The 17819-nt window shown below is 31.5% G+C and overlaps 1 protein-coding gene across 1 annotated transcript; it reads right to left on the minus strand.

Moving 5' to 3' along the window:
- Positions 1–9376: 9376 nt before the first annotated feature.
- On the minus strand, positions 9377–12720 carry LOC114169001 (indole-3-acetic acid-amido synthetase GH3.10-like). The gene is made up of 4 exons (XM_028054008.2): positions 12228–12720; positions 11731–11832; positions 10768–11588; positions 9377–9969 (listed from the first exon to the last, which is right to left on the minus strand). The coding sequence occupies exons 1-4, from the start codon at positions 12584–12586 to the stop codon at positions 9428–9430; spliced, it is 1824 nt and encodes a 607-aa protein (XP_027909809.2). The 5' UTR covers positions 12587–12720; the 3' UTR covers positions 9377–9427.
- Between the last annotated feature and the right edge of the window lie 5099 nt (positions 12721–17819).

Genomic DNA, 17819 nt, shown 5'->3' on the forward strand with positions numbered 1-17819 from the left:
CCAAACTCAATTTACACTTTACACACTCCATTTGGCATTTTTCTCATCTTATAAACATACCAACTTTTCACAAAAGTTAAACAACAAAATTTGCAATGTATCTCATACTTAGATGACTCAAATATTGTACATGCAATCCAAATCACACCAATATCACTTTCAGACATCTATCCATATTTTCCACAATTAAATGCCACATTATATTTCGTGCTCATCTTTTTTTATCTTTTGACCAAACCAAAACCACCAAATTCCCGTACACTTTATCATGTAGCAGTAAACTCTAATATACCCATCATACAAAGATCATCTACTTTCATTTGAACATTATTCATACATACATTCCAACATATTCATATTTGACCAATTCGATGCTTTACCATCACCAACCACAGCATAATCATCATTTCCCAACTCATTTCACGAACTCAGCAACCCATAGACATATGACAAAACAATCTCATGATTCTAAACAATTATCAATTATTCTTACAACCCATGTTACGCAGATGCTTACACAACCACATTTTCGATTAGTTTGAAATAACATCTATTCCCTCAACCTGAGTATTTATCAAGCAAACTGAATTCCATCTCATTCCCAACATAAACCCAACACCCAATTTTCAATCAAAAGTCACGCGTTGCAACAAAATCAGTATGAGCAAAGTCTATCAAGCATCACAATTCACACTCGAGCATACAGAAATCACGGTCACATCCTAGGTACCCCAAAAATATTAAAAATGGCCAAAAATAGTATAATTGTGTTCGTGCCGCCTGACGGTTCATCCTCTACCGCCAGGCGGTTCATCGCTTCTACCCAGAAACTGGGTCTGGTACTTGTGTCGCCTGGCGGTCATGCATGACCCGCCAGGTGGTTTCTGGAAAAAATTCCAGAAACCCGATTTCATCTCTGATTTTCATGTAAGTTGTCATCCCAACCCCGCATGCTTCACGATTCAATAAAAAATAAATCACAACAACATCAAACACACAATAGGAACTCCCCTAACTTGGATTTTCCTTAGCTTCGCCTTGACTCTCGCAAGCTTTCCCTTGACCACCAATGTCTTCCTTCTCCTTTCTCTCGAGACAGCCCTCAAGCTTCACTCAAAACTCACCCAAAACCCACCAATTTGTGCTCTCTACTGTACCCACACTGATAACCTCACCAAACCCTTTCTCCTTCTCCTAATTAGCTTTTTATTGAGTTCTTAAAATGGTTAAATTGCCTTAAAACGAATTTTGAAATTAATCTATCATTAATCTCCCTTAATGGCCTATTACCTTCTATTTTCCCAGCCAACCTTGCTGCCATACACCCTAGGGTTTACGTGCCTTTTCATGTGCATGCTAGAGTAAATTTTAGCAAAAAGAAAATACTTTGTTCAAAGCAAGGTTTGAACCCATAACCACACAATTCCACTTCAAATGTACAACCAATTCAACCAAATCATATTACATGATAATATTCATATGTCAAATATTATATCCTTACTTATCACACCCAAGCATCTCTAAAAAAATTACTAAGAATTAAATAACACATAATTGGCATACATAAGACTCAAACCAAAGTCCTCTCACACAATCAAAGTACTCTCAACCATTTGAGCTAGAACTTTTCCACATCATGAAGGTTAGCATTTAATGCTATAAAGGTTTCTCTCACTCGCTTTAATTAAATAATTAATTATTTAATTATTTAAATTTAGCGGGTCTTACATTCAATATCTAACTCCCTACTCTTCTTTTTGAAGATCAGAGCTTATCATAAGACTCATAGTAAAGAGACGTACACTTCAACCAAATTGCTTTGTTGAACAAAGTAAGTTTTAATTTTACCCCTTCTAAAGTCGTTTTGGTGTTGAGTTTGCATGCAGAGGTATAGGGTTTGCATGTCTATCTTACAAAGTCTTGATGAATCTTTGTTCAATTAGAGTCATTATGGTGATTGGCTCAATGATCTGAGCTTTCCTTGTGCAGATTCTACCTTTCTCTGAGTTAGGAATGTTTAGAGCTAAAAGAGTTGTATATGTACTAAGGGAAGTTAGTTATATAAAATTTATAGTTAGATTGAATTTGGTTAATTGAAACTATGTAATTGGAATTTTTGTAATTTTAGGTCAGGTTATTGATAAATGGATTGAATTAGTACCGTGAATGTTGATGCGGACATGAATTGGTACTTGGGTTTATTTTGTTGAGGTGAGACGCTGGTTTCATATGTTTTGATGCAGGAATTAGTGAGTTTGATTCAATTAGTATTAGAAAGTACTAATTTAAAAGTAAAACTTTGGTTTAGATTTAATGGAATAATGAAGAATACTCTATGAAACCAATTGACAGATTTACCAATTTGGTTGAACTGCAAAATTATGTAGATTCGTTGGGCGAATGCATAATTTGTCCAAGTTAGAGAGGCCGGGGAGGGTCCCTTCGTTGGGTAAATCAAGTTCTCTATAAGTGAAGAGAGGTTTGATGAAAGTCAGAGAGACATGAGGTTTTCATTCACTAAGCGAGATAAGCTCTCTAGGAAAATTTATGCGAAATTTTTCCTGTGGTCCTATTCGTCGAGCGAGTCAAGGCCCCATTAACTGAACATTTGAAGTGTTTACCTCTAGTGTTTGTTCGTTGGACGAGCCATAACATCCCCCAACAATTGATGTGTATTTTGGTTATTTAAAGGTATGAATCATGTGATGCCTTTGAATATAAAATAGATGTATGTAGAGATATGATGTTTATTGTGAATTGAGATAAAGAAATGTATGATGATAAGTTGTTGTATGAAAGTGGTGGAAAGGCTTTCAATGGTGAAAGTAGTCTAATTGTGTGTTAGATATATTTAGTAAGGGCTCGAAAGGAGATTATCTAGACTCAACTACGTATCCCAACTCACATAGAGTAGGATATTTAGCTTGAGAGTATATGAAGGTTCCTATTACAAGAATTGGTTCGGATGGTAACCATTTTTGGCTGACATAGGTGAACTAACCCTGTTACTGAAGAATGTCGGTAGAACCATGACCTTGAGAGTCTAAATGCTATCGATATCCTAGTTACAAGGCAAAATCTTTGGGTCATACTTAATATATAAAATCCTCCAGAGGTAGTTAAGATTGATTTCATTATATAAAATGTTGTATTAAATGAATTGATTATACATGCTTATGCGGTTTTAGGAAGCTTTAATTCTTAGTTATATATGTAAATATGTGTTACTTTTCTTTATTTTTTTCTTTTATACACTAACTTACCCTTGTCTGTGTTTGTATCTTTCGTTGTAACTGTGAATTTCATATGAGCAAATGATACTACAGGTGAGGGTCTTGGAAATGACATGACCTATGAGTAGATTGGAGATGGACCATCACTAGGATGTAGGATGTAGTTACGTTATATATTACACTTGTTTCTCAATATTTGTTTTAATAAACAATATGCTTGTTTCTCTTAAAAAAAACTCTTTAGATAATAACTTTGAAGAAGATGTAAATAATTTTGTAACTACACTGAATATATGTTTAATATCATAGTTTGAAATATTCTAAATTAGTATGAGTCCTATTAATTTGGATAATTTAGAGTGTTACAAGTAAAATAAAATACTTCATAAATAACTATTTAAATAAAGAAATTTTATTGTATTTTTTAAGTTTATATAAAAATAACATTAAACCATTGCTATAAATTTTAAAAGGCTTAATCATTCAGAACATATCCAGTTTGGTTCCAAAATTTCAAAATGGTACCCACTTTTAAGTTTCAATTTAGTACCCAAATTCGAAATTGTGCATCAATGTAGTACACTTCGTTAATTCTTCGCAAATGTCGTTAACAGCGTACCACGTGCCAACCTCTGGTTTTTTTTTTATTTTTTATTTTTTATTTTTTATTTTTTAATTTAAAATAAAAATTGCCACGTGTCAAATCCTTGGTGTGATACATGACATTTCAGTGACACATGGCAAGGTACCGCCACGTGGCAAGGTACCTACCAAGTGTCATTGTCTTGATTTCAATTTAGTCCCTACATGTGTCTATTTGTTTCAATTTAGTACCCATATATGTTTATTTGTTTCAATTTAGTTCCCACTCTATTTGTTTGAATTTTGTTTAAATATTTCTTTTAAGACAAAATTTATTATTTATATAAATGTTATATTGATATTTGTTATTAAAAATGACTTATAAAATTAAGTATTGAAATTTATATTAAAGTTAATGGTAAAAGTCATGAATAACATATTTATATTTTGTTACATTGATATTTGTTATACTCATGAATAACAAATTTTTGGTAAATTTGTTATTCATGACTTTTATCACTAAACTTTAATATACATTTCAATACTTAATTTTATAAGTCATTTTTAATAACAAATATAAATATAACATTTATATAAATAATAAATTTGGTTTTAAGGGAGACACAACATTTCTCTATTTTGTAAAAAAATATTCAGACAAAATTGAAACAAATAGAGTGGGGGACTAAATTGAAACAAATAAACATATATGGGTACTAAATTGAAACAAATAGACATATATGAGGACTAAGTTGAAATCAAAACAATGACATTTGGCAGGTACCTTGCCACGTGGCGGTACCTTGCCACGTGTCACTGACAATGCCATGTGTCACATCAAAGATTTGACACGTGGCAAATTTTTTTAAAGAAAAATTAAAAAATTAAAAAAACTAAAGGCTGACACGTGGTACGCCGTTAACGATGTTTGCAAAAAATTAATGGAGTGTACTACATTGATGCACAATTTCGAATTTTGGTACTAAATTGAGACAAACTTAAAGTAGGTACCATTTTAAAGTGGGTACCATTTTAAAATTTTGGAACCAAACTAGATATGTTTCGAGTAATTAAACTATTTTAAAACTGTCATTATAAAAGTGAATAATATTATCATACTATCTATTCCTTGAATATTTTCTCTCTTTCGTGCAATGGTTTTGATGACATGACAACTTTTTGGAGTGTGAACACGACAACATTTAGCAACAACCTCAAATATTGAAAAATGGCAAAGTAACATCAAAATGATGTTTATGTTGAATGTTTGGATGTAATTATGTGTGACCGACAAAAAACAAAAGGGTGTGGTAGAACCGTTGGTTGGTGATAAGAAAAATATTCTTACGTAGATTCTTATGATAAGAAAAAAACTATTTTGTTGAATATAACGCCAATCACCTATAATGAGAAAATTTGAATAAGATCGAAATTTTAGAGATCCAATTATAAAAAAGTATACATTAGACAATAAAAGTTTGGCTCACCTTACAAATTGAGTCCTTTTGTCAACGGACTTTTTGGAGTTTAAATTTTTGTGTGGAATTGTGCTTAAAGTCAAATAAAACACAAATAAGATTATTTTAAAAAGCAAACAACACCTTAGAATCTTATAAAATATAGCTAAAAGTTCAGTGAAAGGAATTTAATAATAGTTAAACCCCTTTGTTATTCATAAACCTTTTGCATCATAAATAAAGAGACGAAACCTTACTTTCCAATCATTTAAATTTTGGGAATTCAAGCTAGATCTAGGAATGTAATGAATAGTAATACTTTCATATATTCTTAATTACTATCTCAGTACTATTTTTTTTTTTGTTATCGAAACATCAACAAGTAGTTAGGCTTATATTCTCCTTTCTTCCCTTTAAAGATTTCACTAGTTCATAATATTTTGTATTGATTTAAGTGTAATATATAATGATATTTTACTTTTATTTGTGGATGTATTCATTTAATGATATTATTTTCTTACAACGTGTTTATCAACATTTAACAATTGTGGAAAAACAAAAAAACATTTTTCTTAAACGATGAAGTCTGGAATGATATTTTTCTTAAATTTTGGTTGAGATAGGAGGAAATGAGTACAGGCAGTGGATGAAGTTGTGAGTTGTATTGATTTGGTACTCTAGTGGAAGTTAAACGAAGGGTGGTCATGTCTTTCTTTAATTGATTTGAAACTTCATATATGTGTTGCTATGCTTCTATATTATTGGGGTAATGATGATATATTTGGTTTATGATTTGAATTATTGAAATATTGATTCTCTTTTATTTCATTGGTGATCCAAAAGTAAATGATTTGATTATTATTTTAATTTTGTGGGAAAAAGATGACACAGATTTTCATGTTTAATGAAGACTAAATTAAGGAATACTGAACAAGTGATATAAAGATATTAATTAAAGAATAATTAATACGGTTTCATCGGTTTCATCACTTTTAATGTAATAATTAATTTTATTAATTAAAATAATATAATATATATAATAGATTTTATAAAGATAAAAATATTTTTTAAAATTTTTAAACAATAAAAACAAGTATTTTAGAAACATAATTAAATTTCAAATTAATATTGTAATTGTTTTTTTATCTAAACTTTTTATATGTTTTATATTATTCTTTTTGTTAATTTTTTTATTAATTTAAATTTTTAATGTTTAATTATATTTTAATTTTTAACAACATTAAAATATTAGTTACTTTATTATTTAATTATTTTTTAACTTTTATCATTCAACATTGAATAAAATATTATTGTATAATATTTATAGGTATTTTTGTTTAAATAAAGTAAAATTATATTTATAACGATTAGGTCAATATTTATTTTACATCACAGTTAACTATGCTATTTTATAAAATTCAAGAAATATTAATTATACTGTTTTGAGAACACTAGTTAGCATGTCAAAACTTTACAAAAATGGTTGGAGATTAACATCTCAAAATTTTATAAAATATGGGCTAAAAATATTATTTTATTCTCCTACTCCCTGTTCATAAATTAAAAAAACATAAAGGTCATGTTCTTTTGAAATGAATTATTGTTCAAATGTAATTGCGAGCGGTAATTAAAGAGATTTATTGTATTCTTTTCAATTGAATGGAGGGTGATGGAATGTGCTTATTTGCAAGATTGGTTTTGTAACATCCGGTTTTGTAGGTGAGATTTAAGAGTGATATTGCTCATTTTACTAAAATAGCCTCGTTATTTTATTAGAATAAACGAATGGAAGAAGTTGCACTCTTTCATTGCTCGAGGTCTGCCTCCTTTCCACCATTGTTGTTGGTGGAGGCCATGCATGGTTTGAGACAACACAATTTGAAACTGGATTTGTTTTGGAACCATATCTGTGAGTGAATGGAATCGGTTCCATTTTAATTATAACCTATTCTGTTTTGGCGCAACACTCATGGAACCTATTCCATCTGACTTGTATCCTATTCCGTTTTCATGCATTTTTGTAACCTGTTCCAAATATTAAATTTTTCATATCAAATATATTATTATATTTTCTTTTTGCAATTAATAAATACTATTAACAATTTTATTTATGATAAAAAAATATAAAAAATTAATTACAACTTATCTAAATATCATTTTATATTACTTTCTTAACACCAAGGACAATTAGGTAATCTTACATTTTCATCTATTAAATTTATTTATTTTTTAATCACATCAATCAAATTTTTCATAAACTTTCACAAAAATTATTTTTAAATCCACTCCACTGTCACCCTCAAATTCATAAAAAAGAAAAACATACATATTACCTTTTAATCAACTCAAATCAATCATCTTCCTCTCTCTCTCAAATCATCACTCACATAAGAACACACCCTAAATACATACAAATTTAGTCATAAGCAAACTTAATTTTACAACTATTCCGTCTTTTGCAAAACAGTAATTGTTTTTTACGGTGGAAGTGAAGAAAATTTCTTCATAAATAATTTTAAAAACATATATAAATTATATTAGTTTTTCATAAATTAAACTTCTCTTCTATATGAATTAAAAGTTACATTTTCTTTAGAAATTAAACAAAATTAATTTTAATGTATACAAAAAACTAATTTTAATTTTTTTCTGTATTTTTCTTTCCGAACTACTTAGGAAAAGGAATTATCTAAAAATACCCTTAATTTTTTATCACATAAAGCATAGTCCTAATATCATTGGTTTTGATGTTTTATATTTTGAAACTAATATCATTGAAAACAAATATTACTAAAAACATAAAAGGTAAGAAAAGAAAAGAAAAGAATATCCTAACCTATAAAAGAATATCTTATAACAAATAACTTCAGTGTCCGTGACATTCTGGAAGGATAACATTATGTTAGTGTAGTAGTAGTGAATACAAGACTTTTTTTTTTTTTTTAAAAGGGTTAAATCATTTTTAAAGATTACTTGATTGAAACTTAAATAATTTTTAATTGTTTATACTGATTTAGAATTTTAGATCTACCACTGTAGATCTTAATAGGATCAAAGAGTCGCTAAGTAAATTTTGTAGAAATTTGATAAACTTAATGATAGAACATGAGAGAAGTACGGTTTTCTCAATAATTATCATTTCCTTTATGCACAGTTATTTTATAGTTATTTTTTCGCAATTTTAGCTTATTTTGTTCCCTATTTTATATATTATTTTTTTTTAATATAAAAATCTATTAATTGGGTTATTAAAATAATAGATGTTGCAGAGTGTTCATAAGAATCAACTCGTGTCGTGGGTATTTCAATTTATTAAAGGAAATTCGCGTTGATTGAACACAAGTGTATACGCTTGACATTGGAGAAAAATAAATCTATGCTTCTAATATTGAATCCTTATTTGTGGGTTTCATTTTCTATAAAAATTTACTTAATTAATATTTGAAATAATAAATAAGGAATTAGATGGAGTATAACTATTCTGTAGGGGGAATAAAACAAAATTTTCATATCCACCAATATTATGAATTTTTAATTAAAAAAATGGGAAAATGAATGAATGATACATGTCCCACCATGTTCTCATCCTTTAAAAGTGTTATTTGTATTCGTATGTAGCACTATAATTAATTATGAATATTTTTTTATTTATTTTTTCTGTAATAATAATAAATAATTAAAAAGCAAAAAATAATTATAAATTATTAAAGGAGATTGTATTAGGTAACTACTCGTTTGATTTACACATTTAATTTAGTATTGTATTGGAACAAAATTTTGAAGTTAGAAAAATGTATTTAACAAATGTGTAGACTTAATAATTGTGAAAAATTTAAATTTATTCAAGTCATAAATTGGAATTAAAGTAATAACTATTTTTTAATTAAAATTTAACAACGATCCTGAAGATGAAACCATATTATACAAATTATATCAGAATCCCTTTTAATAAAGCTTGTTTTTATAACCTTATTATTACAGTGGAAGATTATTCACTCATAAGACACTTACAAAACATTTTACTTAGTTGAGAACGATTGCATGTTGTTTAGTATATTGAAAGAGAAAAAAAAAAGCAGAAGAAAATTTGGGAAGCGAGGAAGCTAAGAAAGTAGGTGTTGATTTATGAAGATGATACACATCAATGATTATTGTTCAAGTGTTGTTGTAAGCAGTGCTACGAAAGCTTTTTGTGGTGCACGTGTTAAGAATTTTGAGGAGGACACGATTACTGGTGCACCTGGGGGTTTTGAATTGGCTCAAGGCTGCCCCATTTGCGATGAAGTTGTCCAAAATCTTCTTGAAAGTTCCAGTCTCCAAAATGCAGAGTTCTAAGGGTCCTATCGAGTTGGTTTTTCTTGACACCACATACCCATGATCCATGAACAATTTGTCCATTTCACTGCAACATGCACCAAGGATCTTGTCTTCTACCTCACCTTTTATCTCCCAAAATATTACGTAGTGCCCTGGTTGCTTTGACACATCTGCATAGCTTGTGAAATCAACCAGCTCCGCTTTTTCTTTCGTCAGAATCTGGGACCCTCTCTCTACCACTAGTTGAAGGTCCTTTTCTGTGTTCTTGTCTATGTTTACTGTCAATATTAGCTTTCTTCTACACACAAAGTTCAACTTTGGGGTCCCATTGTGGAATCCACCCACTTCCACCACATCCCCTAGCCTGCACCTGTATAGTCCTGAAATCAATCTTCATCACATTACTCTCTTGCTTCCTCCCAAATCACCAAAATCATAATCAACAAAACATCATCGTTAATAATTTCAAACCATGGAATATTAAGCTAAAGTATTTTGGAGGTATATATAGTTTGACTGCTTAATTCATTTCTATATAAAACGAAACAAATACATATATGTGTGTGCACTGTTATCCATTATTGGTAACGCCAATTATTGGAATGCATTTCAGTCCACGTATTGTATTGTATATCTATATCACTCATGATGCTATTTCTATGCTCTTTAATCATATATCAGTCTCAGTTTTGTGCATATGGCTATATTCAACCAAAAACTTTTTGGCTTGATGCAACTAGCTACTAGACATGTCCATGTTCATGCTGCAGCTATAGCTTGCACATGTGGCACACACATGAAGCTCGATCACTGCTTTCTTGACCTGTAACTCTAGGTGTTATTTTATGTATGATAACAGGTCAATCAAAACGGGCTTGCCCAAAAATGAACAGTGTACATAAATGCATTTACTTGGCAAAAAAGTCAAAGATGCAGAGATATTAATTAGTAAATTCTACCATGTGTCATGCTCAAAAGGTAGGTCATAAAACTCAGAAAAGATGGGTCGAGGAAATGAGTAATTATAAAGGATGGGAGATCTGTTATGGAACAGAAACTCATTCATTTTGGTACAGTTATCTTTTGGTTAATAATTGAGTAGGTTCCAAAAGGTCCAAAACAACTTCAATGTGAAGAAGACTACGATAGAATTAATTGTTGATAAGAAAAATGCATACCGGTGAAAGTTGTGAGGACAACTTCATACTCTTGTCCAACTTTAACCTGAGAGAGAGGAATTGGCTTATCTTCTGTGAAATCATCAGCTCCTGAACCGAAATTGTTTTCATTCCTGTGAAGTGGTATGAACTCAAAGTAAGAGAAAGTAGGAACCACAGCGAATGTTACATGTTCTGGTGGTAAACTAGGATCAACATTAACCCCTATCCAGCTCTCAGTTGAGCCATAATCAGCACTGACCAAAGGCAACCCATTTGCATAATGCCTGAGCTTTTTCAAATATGGTTGCATGGACCCTGTCATTATGGAGTACACATACTTAGCATTTGGCCACAGTTTTGGAATTAAACCAGACCACTTTTCCAGTTCTAGCTCATGGCAAGCACTTTCCAACTTCGAAGCCAAATCTGGGCTTGGAGAGATGATGTCCAAAACAGCCTTTCTCATCTTCGGTGACTTGATTCTTGAACTGAGAGTGCCATCTCTGATGTCATTGCAAATCTCTATCCAATTCTCTTCAAAACTGCTGAAAGCTTGCACCATGCTGTAGATGAAAGCTGAGGTGATGAATTCCACTTGGTCAGAGTGAAAGAGGCCAAGAAGGAGGTGGCAATACGTGGATTGCTTGTAGTCTCCACCAGAAATCACTTCTTGGGGGCTGCAAGTGAAGGATTTGGTCGCATCCTGCTTGATTTTGAACTCTTCACTCGCATAGTAGTGTGTTGTAGCTGTTCCTGCTGTTAAACCTCCTTTTGTTTTGAACCTGTTGCTGCTGTATATGAATTCAAGAATCCTTCCTCCTTCCCTTATTGGATAAACCCTGTGAACAGTGAAAAGATAAGGACGAATATTTTAACGTGCGCTTTAGAGTAATCAACACACGGAAAGAGTATATACACACACAAAAATAGGAACACAAAGGGTACATAAAAATCTAAAGGGAACACAGTAAAGATGTAAACCTTGATCTATAGGCTGCTGCTAGGGTGAATATTTGAAGCGTGGTTTGTGCACTATGGCGAGTAAAGGGTACGAACTTCTGCCTCCCCTCTGTTGTTCCAGAACTGCATACCAAGAAAAAAGGAAAAAAAGAAAAAATTGGCAGTGATCCTTGCTTTATCTCCATTCCATGTATTACAAGAAAAGAGAAAGAAATACTTTACCAAAAAAATATTAAAAAAACTGTACTTACTGAATAAATAAAAAATAAATAAAATGTATTGGTTTATAAGTTATTACTTTTTCAAGACTTATGTTCATGTTCATGAGTTCGTACAAAGCACCTGTAGTTAGACCTTGTCGTCATGAATTACAAAACACTAGAATAACCATGGATTGAGCATATTTAAATAAACAGTGAAACTTAGCAGAATAACATGGAGAGAGACATAGGTTGCCTCTATCCTAATCCTTATTGTCATGAACATGACCACAAAAAGCAGAAGAGAGAGGATGGTACCTTAAGGAAAGAGTGGTTATGGGTTGTTGAGTGAGTAAAGGAGCTGTGTCCCCATCAGCAATCCTTTGGATAAATGGCTCAAAGTCAGCATGTGAAGCAAGGGGAACCACAGAAGAGAAAAGGGATTCCAATGCACATGCGTCGATCTCAAGGATATTGTAGTTCCCCAACCATTTGTTGAGATATTCGACACCATAGTTTTGCTTCAAAATCTGGGCGAGCAACTGAGTCTGAACATAAGCAGCATTCTGGGATACATGTTCAAACCAGTTTATGACATCATAGCGATAGTTGGGGTTGCCATTGCCGGGGTTGTGGGTGAGAAGAGGTTCCATTAAGGTTGGTTGGTGCTGCGGCATGAGGAAGTGAGATGGTGAGAGTGAGGAAGAAAAAAACAAGGGAAGGCCTGTATTTTATGTTGTTGGTGTAGAGCTTCTATGTCCCCTACTAAAAAAGTTCTGATATTTGCAGAAGTTTCATAGATATGGTACAATACATTAGATATAGACCACATGAAATGGTATTATAAGGGGAGAGAAAGAAAGAAATATTCTTCCATAATGTAAGGATCATATGGGGACTACACTACTAATGGCAGGGACCAAACAAACAGTTCATCACTCTTTCCCTCCAACTTATTGTGAGCCATCATATTTGAATACAGAACATACCTAATCTCGATTAATTAACTTTAATTGCACACTTAATCATATATAAAGGTTATGTTCTGTGAAATTTTACTTTAAACATTCTCTCTTTTCATCAATTTTACTGTATAATTTTATTTTATTTCTTTTGCATCAGAATTTTTTTAATGGAAAGATTGAAAATCAGAAACTCTGATTATATCTGTTGAAAGAAATAAAAAAGCCGCCTAGAGAGATAAGAAGAAGAAAAAGAGTAATAAGTGTGTCAAGAACACATTAGTATGAAAAAAAGTTTTATACCAGTTATATTATGTATTTGATTAACTTTATTGTATGGTTTTATTAGTTTTTTTTCTTTCTTTTTATGTTATTATTCACCTTGTTAAAGAAGACAATATTCTCTGTTGATTCTTGGAGATTCTTAACGAATGTTGTCCTATGTCTATTAATATTAGTGAAAATTTGTACTAGACTAGGTCTGATGAATTTTTGTTTTATATTAAAGTTTTACTAATTTAGGTTTTAATTCTGTTTTTTTTTTTTATCTTTCTAACATCTTTAAAGTATTTTTATTTCGTTTTTTATTTAACTATTTGCAATATATTGATTTAAGTGAGAACACTTGTGTAGATATGATTTCAAAAAATTATGATATTAATTATTTAATTGTCTACATATATTATTTAGACAAAAACAAGTTTTAATTTTTTATTTATTTAATTTTTTCATTCAACATCATTACGTATTTTTTTCATTGATGAATCGGTTATTTTAGACTACGTGACACTTGAACCACCTCCTCCCTCCATTCTTTTCTTTCCTTTTTTTTTTCTCCTTTCCTCAATCCTCTTTTATTTTTTTTTATTTTTTTTTTCGTTTTCTTTTCTTGACCTTTTCCTATTTTTTTTTCTAAACCTCAATTTTCAAAATCTAATCATACCTCATTGTAGTAAGGAGTTAGAGAACATTTTTGTCTTATTACAAACGACATTATATCTCAAACTTGCTTTTGTGTAATTTTTACTTAGCAGCATATTTTTCTCAAGTTAAAAAGATTATTTTTCTTCTCCTAGTCTCTTAAAATCATTAGTTGTTTATAAATTTAAATTTAATATTATTTCTTATATATGTTTGATTTATAATTTTAGTTAAATGAGTTATATTATTGAGATTGATTGAATTTGTATTTTATACGAAAATGATTGTCAAGATTGATGAGAATATGTGAATTTGTGATAGCATATGTGGGATTATATGTGAATTGTTGTTAGATTTATGTATTGAGTATTGTCGTCTATGTTGTAACAGGTATTGCCTAGCTTCATTGATGGTTTAAGCCACATAGACTAAGATATTCGGTGGTGAGAAACTAAGGGAGAAGTTTTTATACAACATGACATAAGTAGATGTGTGACATGGGTTATAATGAACTTACCCTAATTTCATGATTTGTGGGTTCCCTTGTAAATCCATATCTTGGATTGAATCAAATGTCAGTCTCTAGTAGGACTTACTTAATAAGTGTCTTCCAAAAGGCGTTAGTTGATACTCTACTTATTGAATAACCTTGATGAATAGATTCATATTGTCTATGTGATTATTGTATATTAAATTTTAAATGCAAATGAATTGTTGGGACTTCTTAATTAAAACGTATCATTTTATATATTTTTTTCTTAAGATATTTTTTTTTCAATAATTGACGTTTGCCACTATAATAAAATATCTCATTAATAACCAATTTTAGTGACCAAAAGTTGTTAGTCACTATAGTGACAAATTTAGATACCAATTTAGAAAATAAAAAAGTTATTGGTTACTAAAATAGTTACTATTATGAATAAAAAATTGTAAATGGTCGCTAAATTGGTTTCTAAAATTTAGCTTTTGTACAACAGATTGCTTTTGTACAACAGATTGCTTTTCCTTTGTTACAAAGTTGGCCTATACTTATCAAATTGTGCTTTAACCCTTCAACTAGAAGCACATTGTGGATGTTGAATAAGGCTTCCTTGCTTATAACTCCACTTCCAAGTATCCTTCCTTTGTTGTTGTCACCATAAGTCACAAAGTCTTCATTCTTTGCAAACTTGGACTTGTCACCCGTCATATGCCTCGAGCAGTCACTATCTAGGTATCATAGGTCTTTCTTTTCATGTTTTATGACTTGCAAAATAACATAGCATTACATGGTACCCTTTGATAGTTTTGGTCCAATATGGTTATGCCTTTCTAGATCCTTTTGGGATCCATTTCATAAAGCCTTTAGGTACATCATATTTTCTAGCATAGCAATTCTTGACCACATGACCTTTCTTCATACAATAGTTGTAAGAAATGAATGGCATATCATTTGACTCACTCGTGGAAAAGAAACTAAAGAACTTCTTGACTTTCTTTTCAAGAATTTTAGAGCTAAGAACAACTTCTAGGTTTGCTTTTCCTTTTGTGAACTTTGCACAGGTTTTCAAAAGATATTTCACTTGAATTTTCAAAGTCGTGCAGTTTTCACAAGTTTTTTGTAGCCAATTGTTTTTCAGAACAATCGAATGAATTACTGTAAATCATTTCTAAATGTTCAAAATCATTTTTTAAATCGCTATTTCTAATTCCAGTTAGCTAACCCTGTTTTCCATCAAGCTATTTAGCCCTTTTAATTGATTATCCATGACTGGAATTTTGTTAGCCTCACTATGCAACTCTTCAAAGTCATGCAACAATTGATAATAGTCATTTTTTATCTTTGGATGACAAGGAACTTACTTGGCTTGATGAGGATGATTCATATCCAGCCATGAGGCATAGATTTGCTTCCTCACTTCCTTCTTGAGATGAACTACTTGTTGTATCATCATTGTCCTCCCAAATTATGTTGGCACGTCTTTAGTAAGTTTATGTTTTATTTTATATTTAAATAAGCTCTACACAAGACCTTTAATGGGTTTACAATATTGTTGATAGTTTAATTTTAGGGTGTTACATTTATCACATTCAATAACATTCAACCCAATTATTAATCAAAATACAATAATATGGTGAAAGACAAACAAGTTTTAGCATTTAGAAGCATTTAAAAATATGTTTTTTGACCAAACATACACTATAACTAAACCAAAAGCTTTTGGCCCAATGAGAGTACATGCCTGCCTAGTGAGAAACTTTGAGAGTTTTAACAAAATAATTCATCCAACGAAGGAGCGACCCACCCAGCGGCCAACGTTTTTGAGTTTACAATTAAAGGAATTTGGCCCAACGAGAGTTTACTCATCCAGCTACCAAACCACTAGAAGTTTTATTTAAATTCTCACCTTGCGACCAAAGCTCTCATGCTTTTAATTAAATTAATTTACCCAATGAAAGTTGGCTCACCCAACGACCCAACCACCAGGAGTTCTCTTTCAAAGCTCACCCAGCAACTAAACCTCTTGCATTTTTAGTTAATTAAATTTTTCCCAACAAGAGTTGCCTTGCCTAACAACTAAAGCTCTCAAATTTTCAATTAATTGAATTTTGCCCAGCGAGATAATGACTCGCCTAATGACTTTGTATAATTCAGAAAAATCTGCAGAATATATCAAGTGACCAAATTAGCTCAGATGGAGTTTCCTCTTCTTTTTATTTTTTTGCTTAACAAGAAATATTTTGTTCTAAAATAACAATAACTTGAGGTAATTTGATTCAATTGAAATATTCTGACTTTTCACTACTCGGTATACAATAAATCACCAAATATTCTAAATTCAAACAACACACAAAAATATGTATAAAATTGATTATGACCATGTCAAATCCATATTCAGATTGCCTACTCTAACAAGCTTCCCCACTTGTTAAATCTTGTTGGCTTAAACTTAAGTTCCCAAATTCCCAAAATCTAATACTCTCATCAAAGCTAAACATGTACATAGAAAAATATAATAAAATATCTGAACACACTCTAATAATCCTAGATTAATAGGGATTCATCTATGCTATATATGAATCATGTGGAGAATCCCCATTTATGCAAAGCTCTCTCGAACTAACTCAAGACAAGGCTCAAACAATTTAATATCTATTTTAAAGAAAACTTAACTTTATCATTAAGCTCAAGTTGAGTTAGCTTGACCTTTGATCCAAAATGACTCGTCTCGACTTTCGATCTGGTCTGACCTCAAAGATTCAGCCTAGGCCAACCATGCTCGACCTTCGCCACGAGCCGACTCGGCTTGACCTTCGGTCTAGGTCAACTCGGAGTGACCTTCGCCCCTGCTTGACTAGGCTCGACCTTCGACTTGAGACGACTCGGTTCGACCTTCGGTCTGGGTCGCCTCGGTTCGAACATCGGACTAGGTCGACTCATATCGATCTCGGTCTGGGCCAACTCTAGTTTACTTTAGACTGACCTTACTTGAGTTGACTTTGGCCTAGGCCGACATGGCTCGACTTCACCCAGGCCTACTTGGCTCAACCATTGACCCGAGCTGACTCGACCCGACCATCGACACAGCTCGACCTTTGACATGGGCCAACTCGACTCAACCTTTGACCCGAGCTAACTCGACTTGACCTTTGACCCGAGACAACTCAGCTCGACCTTCGTCCTGGGCTTGACTTTTCGCTACTCGGTATACAATAAATCACCAAATATTCTAAGTTTAAACAACACACAAAAATATGCATAAAATTGATTATGACCATGTCAAATCCATATCCAGATTGCCTACTCTACGGTACTATATTAGACATTTAACAAGCTTCCCCACTTGTTAAAGCTTGTTGGCTTAAACTTAAGTTCCCAAAATCTGATACTCTCATAAAAGCTAAACATGTACATAGAAAAATATAATAAAATATCTGAACACACTCTAATAATTCTAGATTAATAGGGATTCATCTATGCTATATATGAATCATGTGGAGAATCCTCATTCATGCAAAGCTCTCTCGAACTAACTTAAGACAA

This window comes from Vigna unguiculata, chromosome 11, assembly GCF_037176805.1.
Source record: "Vigna unguiculata cultivar grain cowpea cultivar isolate G323 ecotype 2 chromosome 11, ASM3717680v1, whole genome shotgun sequence".
Lineage (NCBI taxonomy): Eukaryota > Viridiplantae > Streptophyta > Magnoliopsida > Fabales > Fabaceae > Vigna > Vigna unguiculata.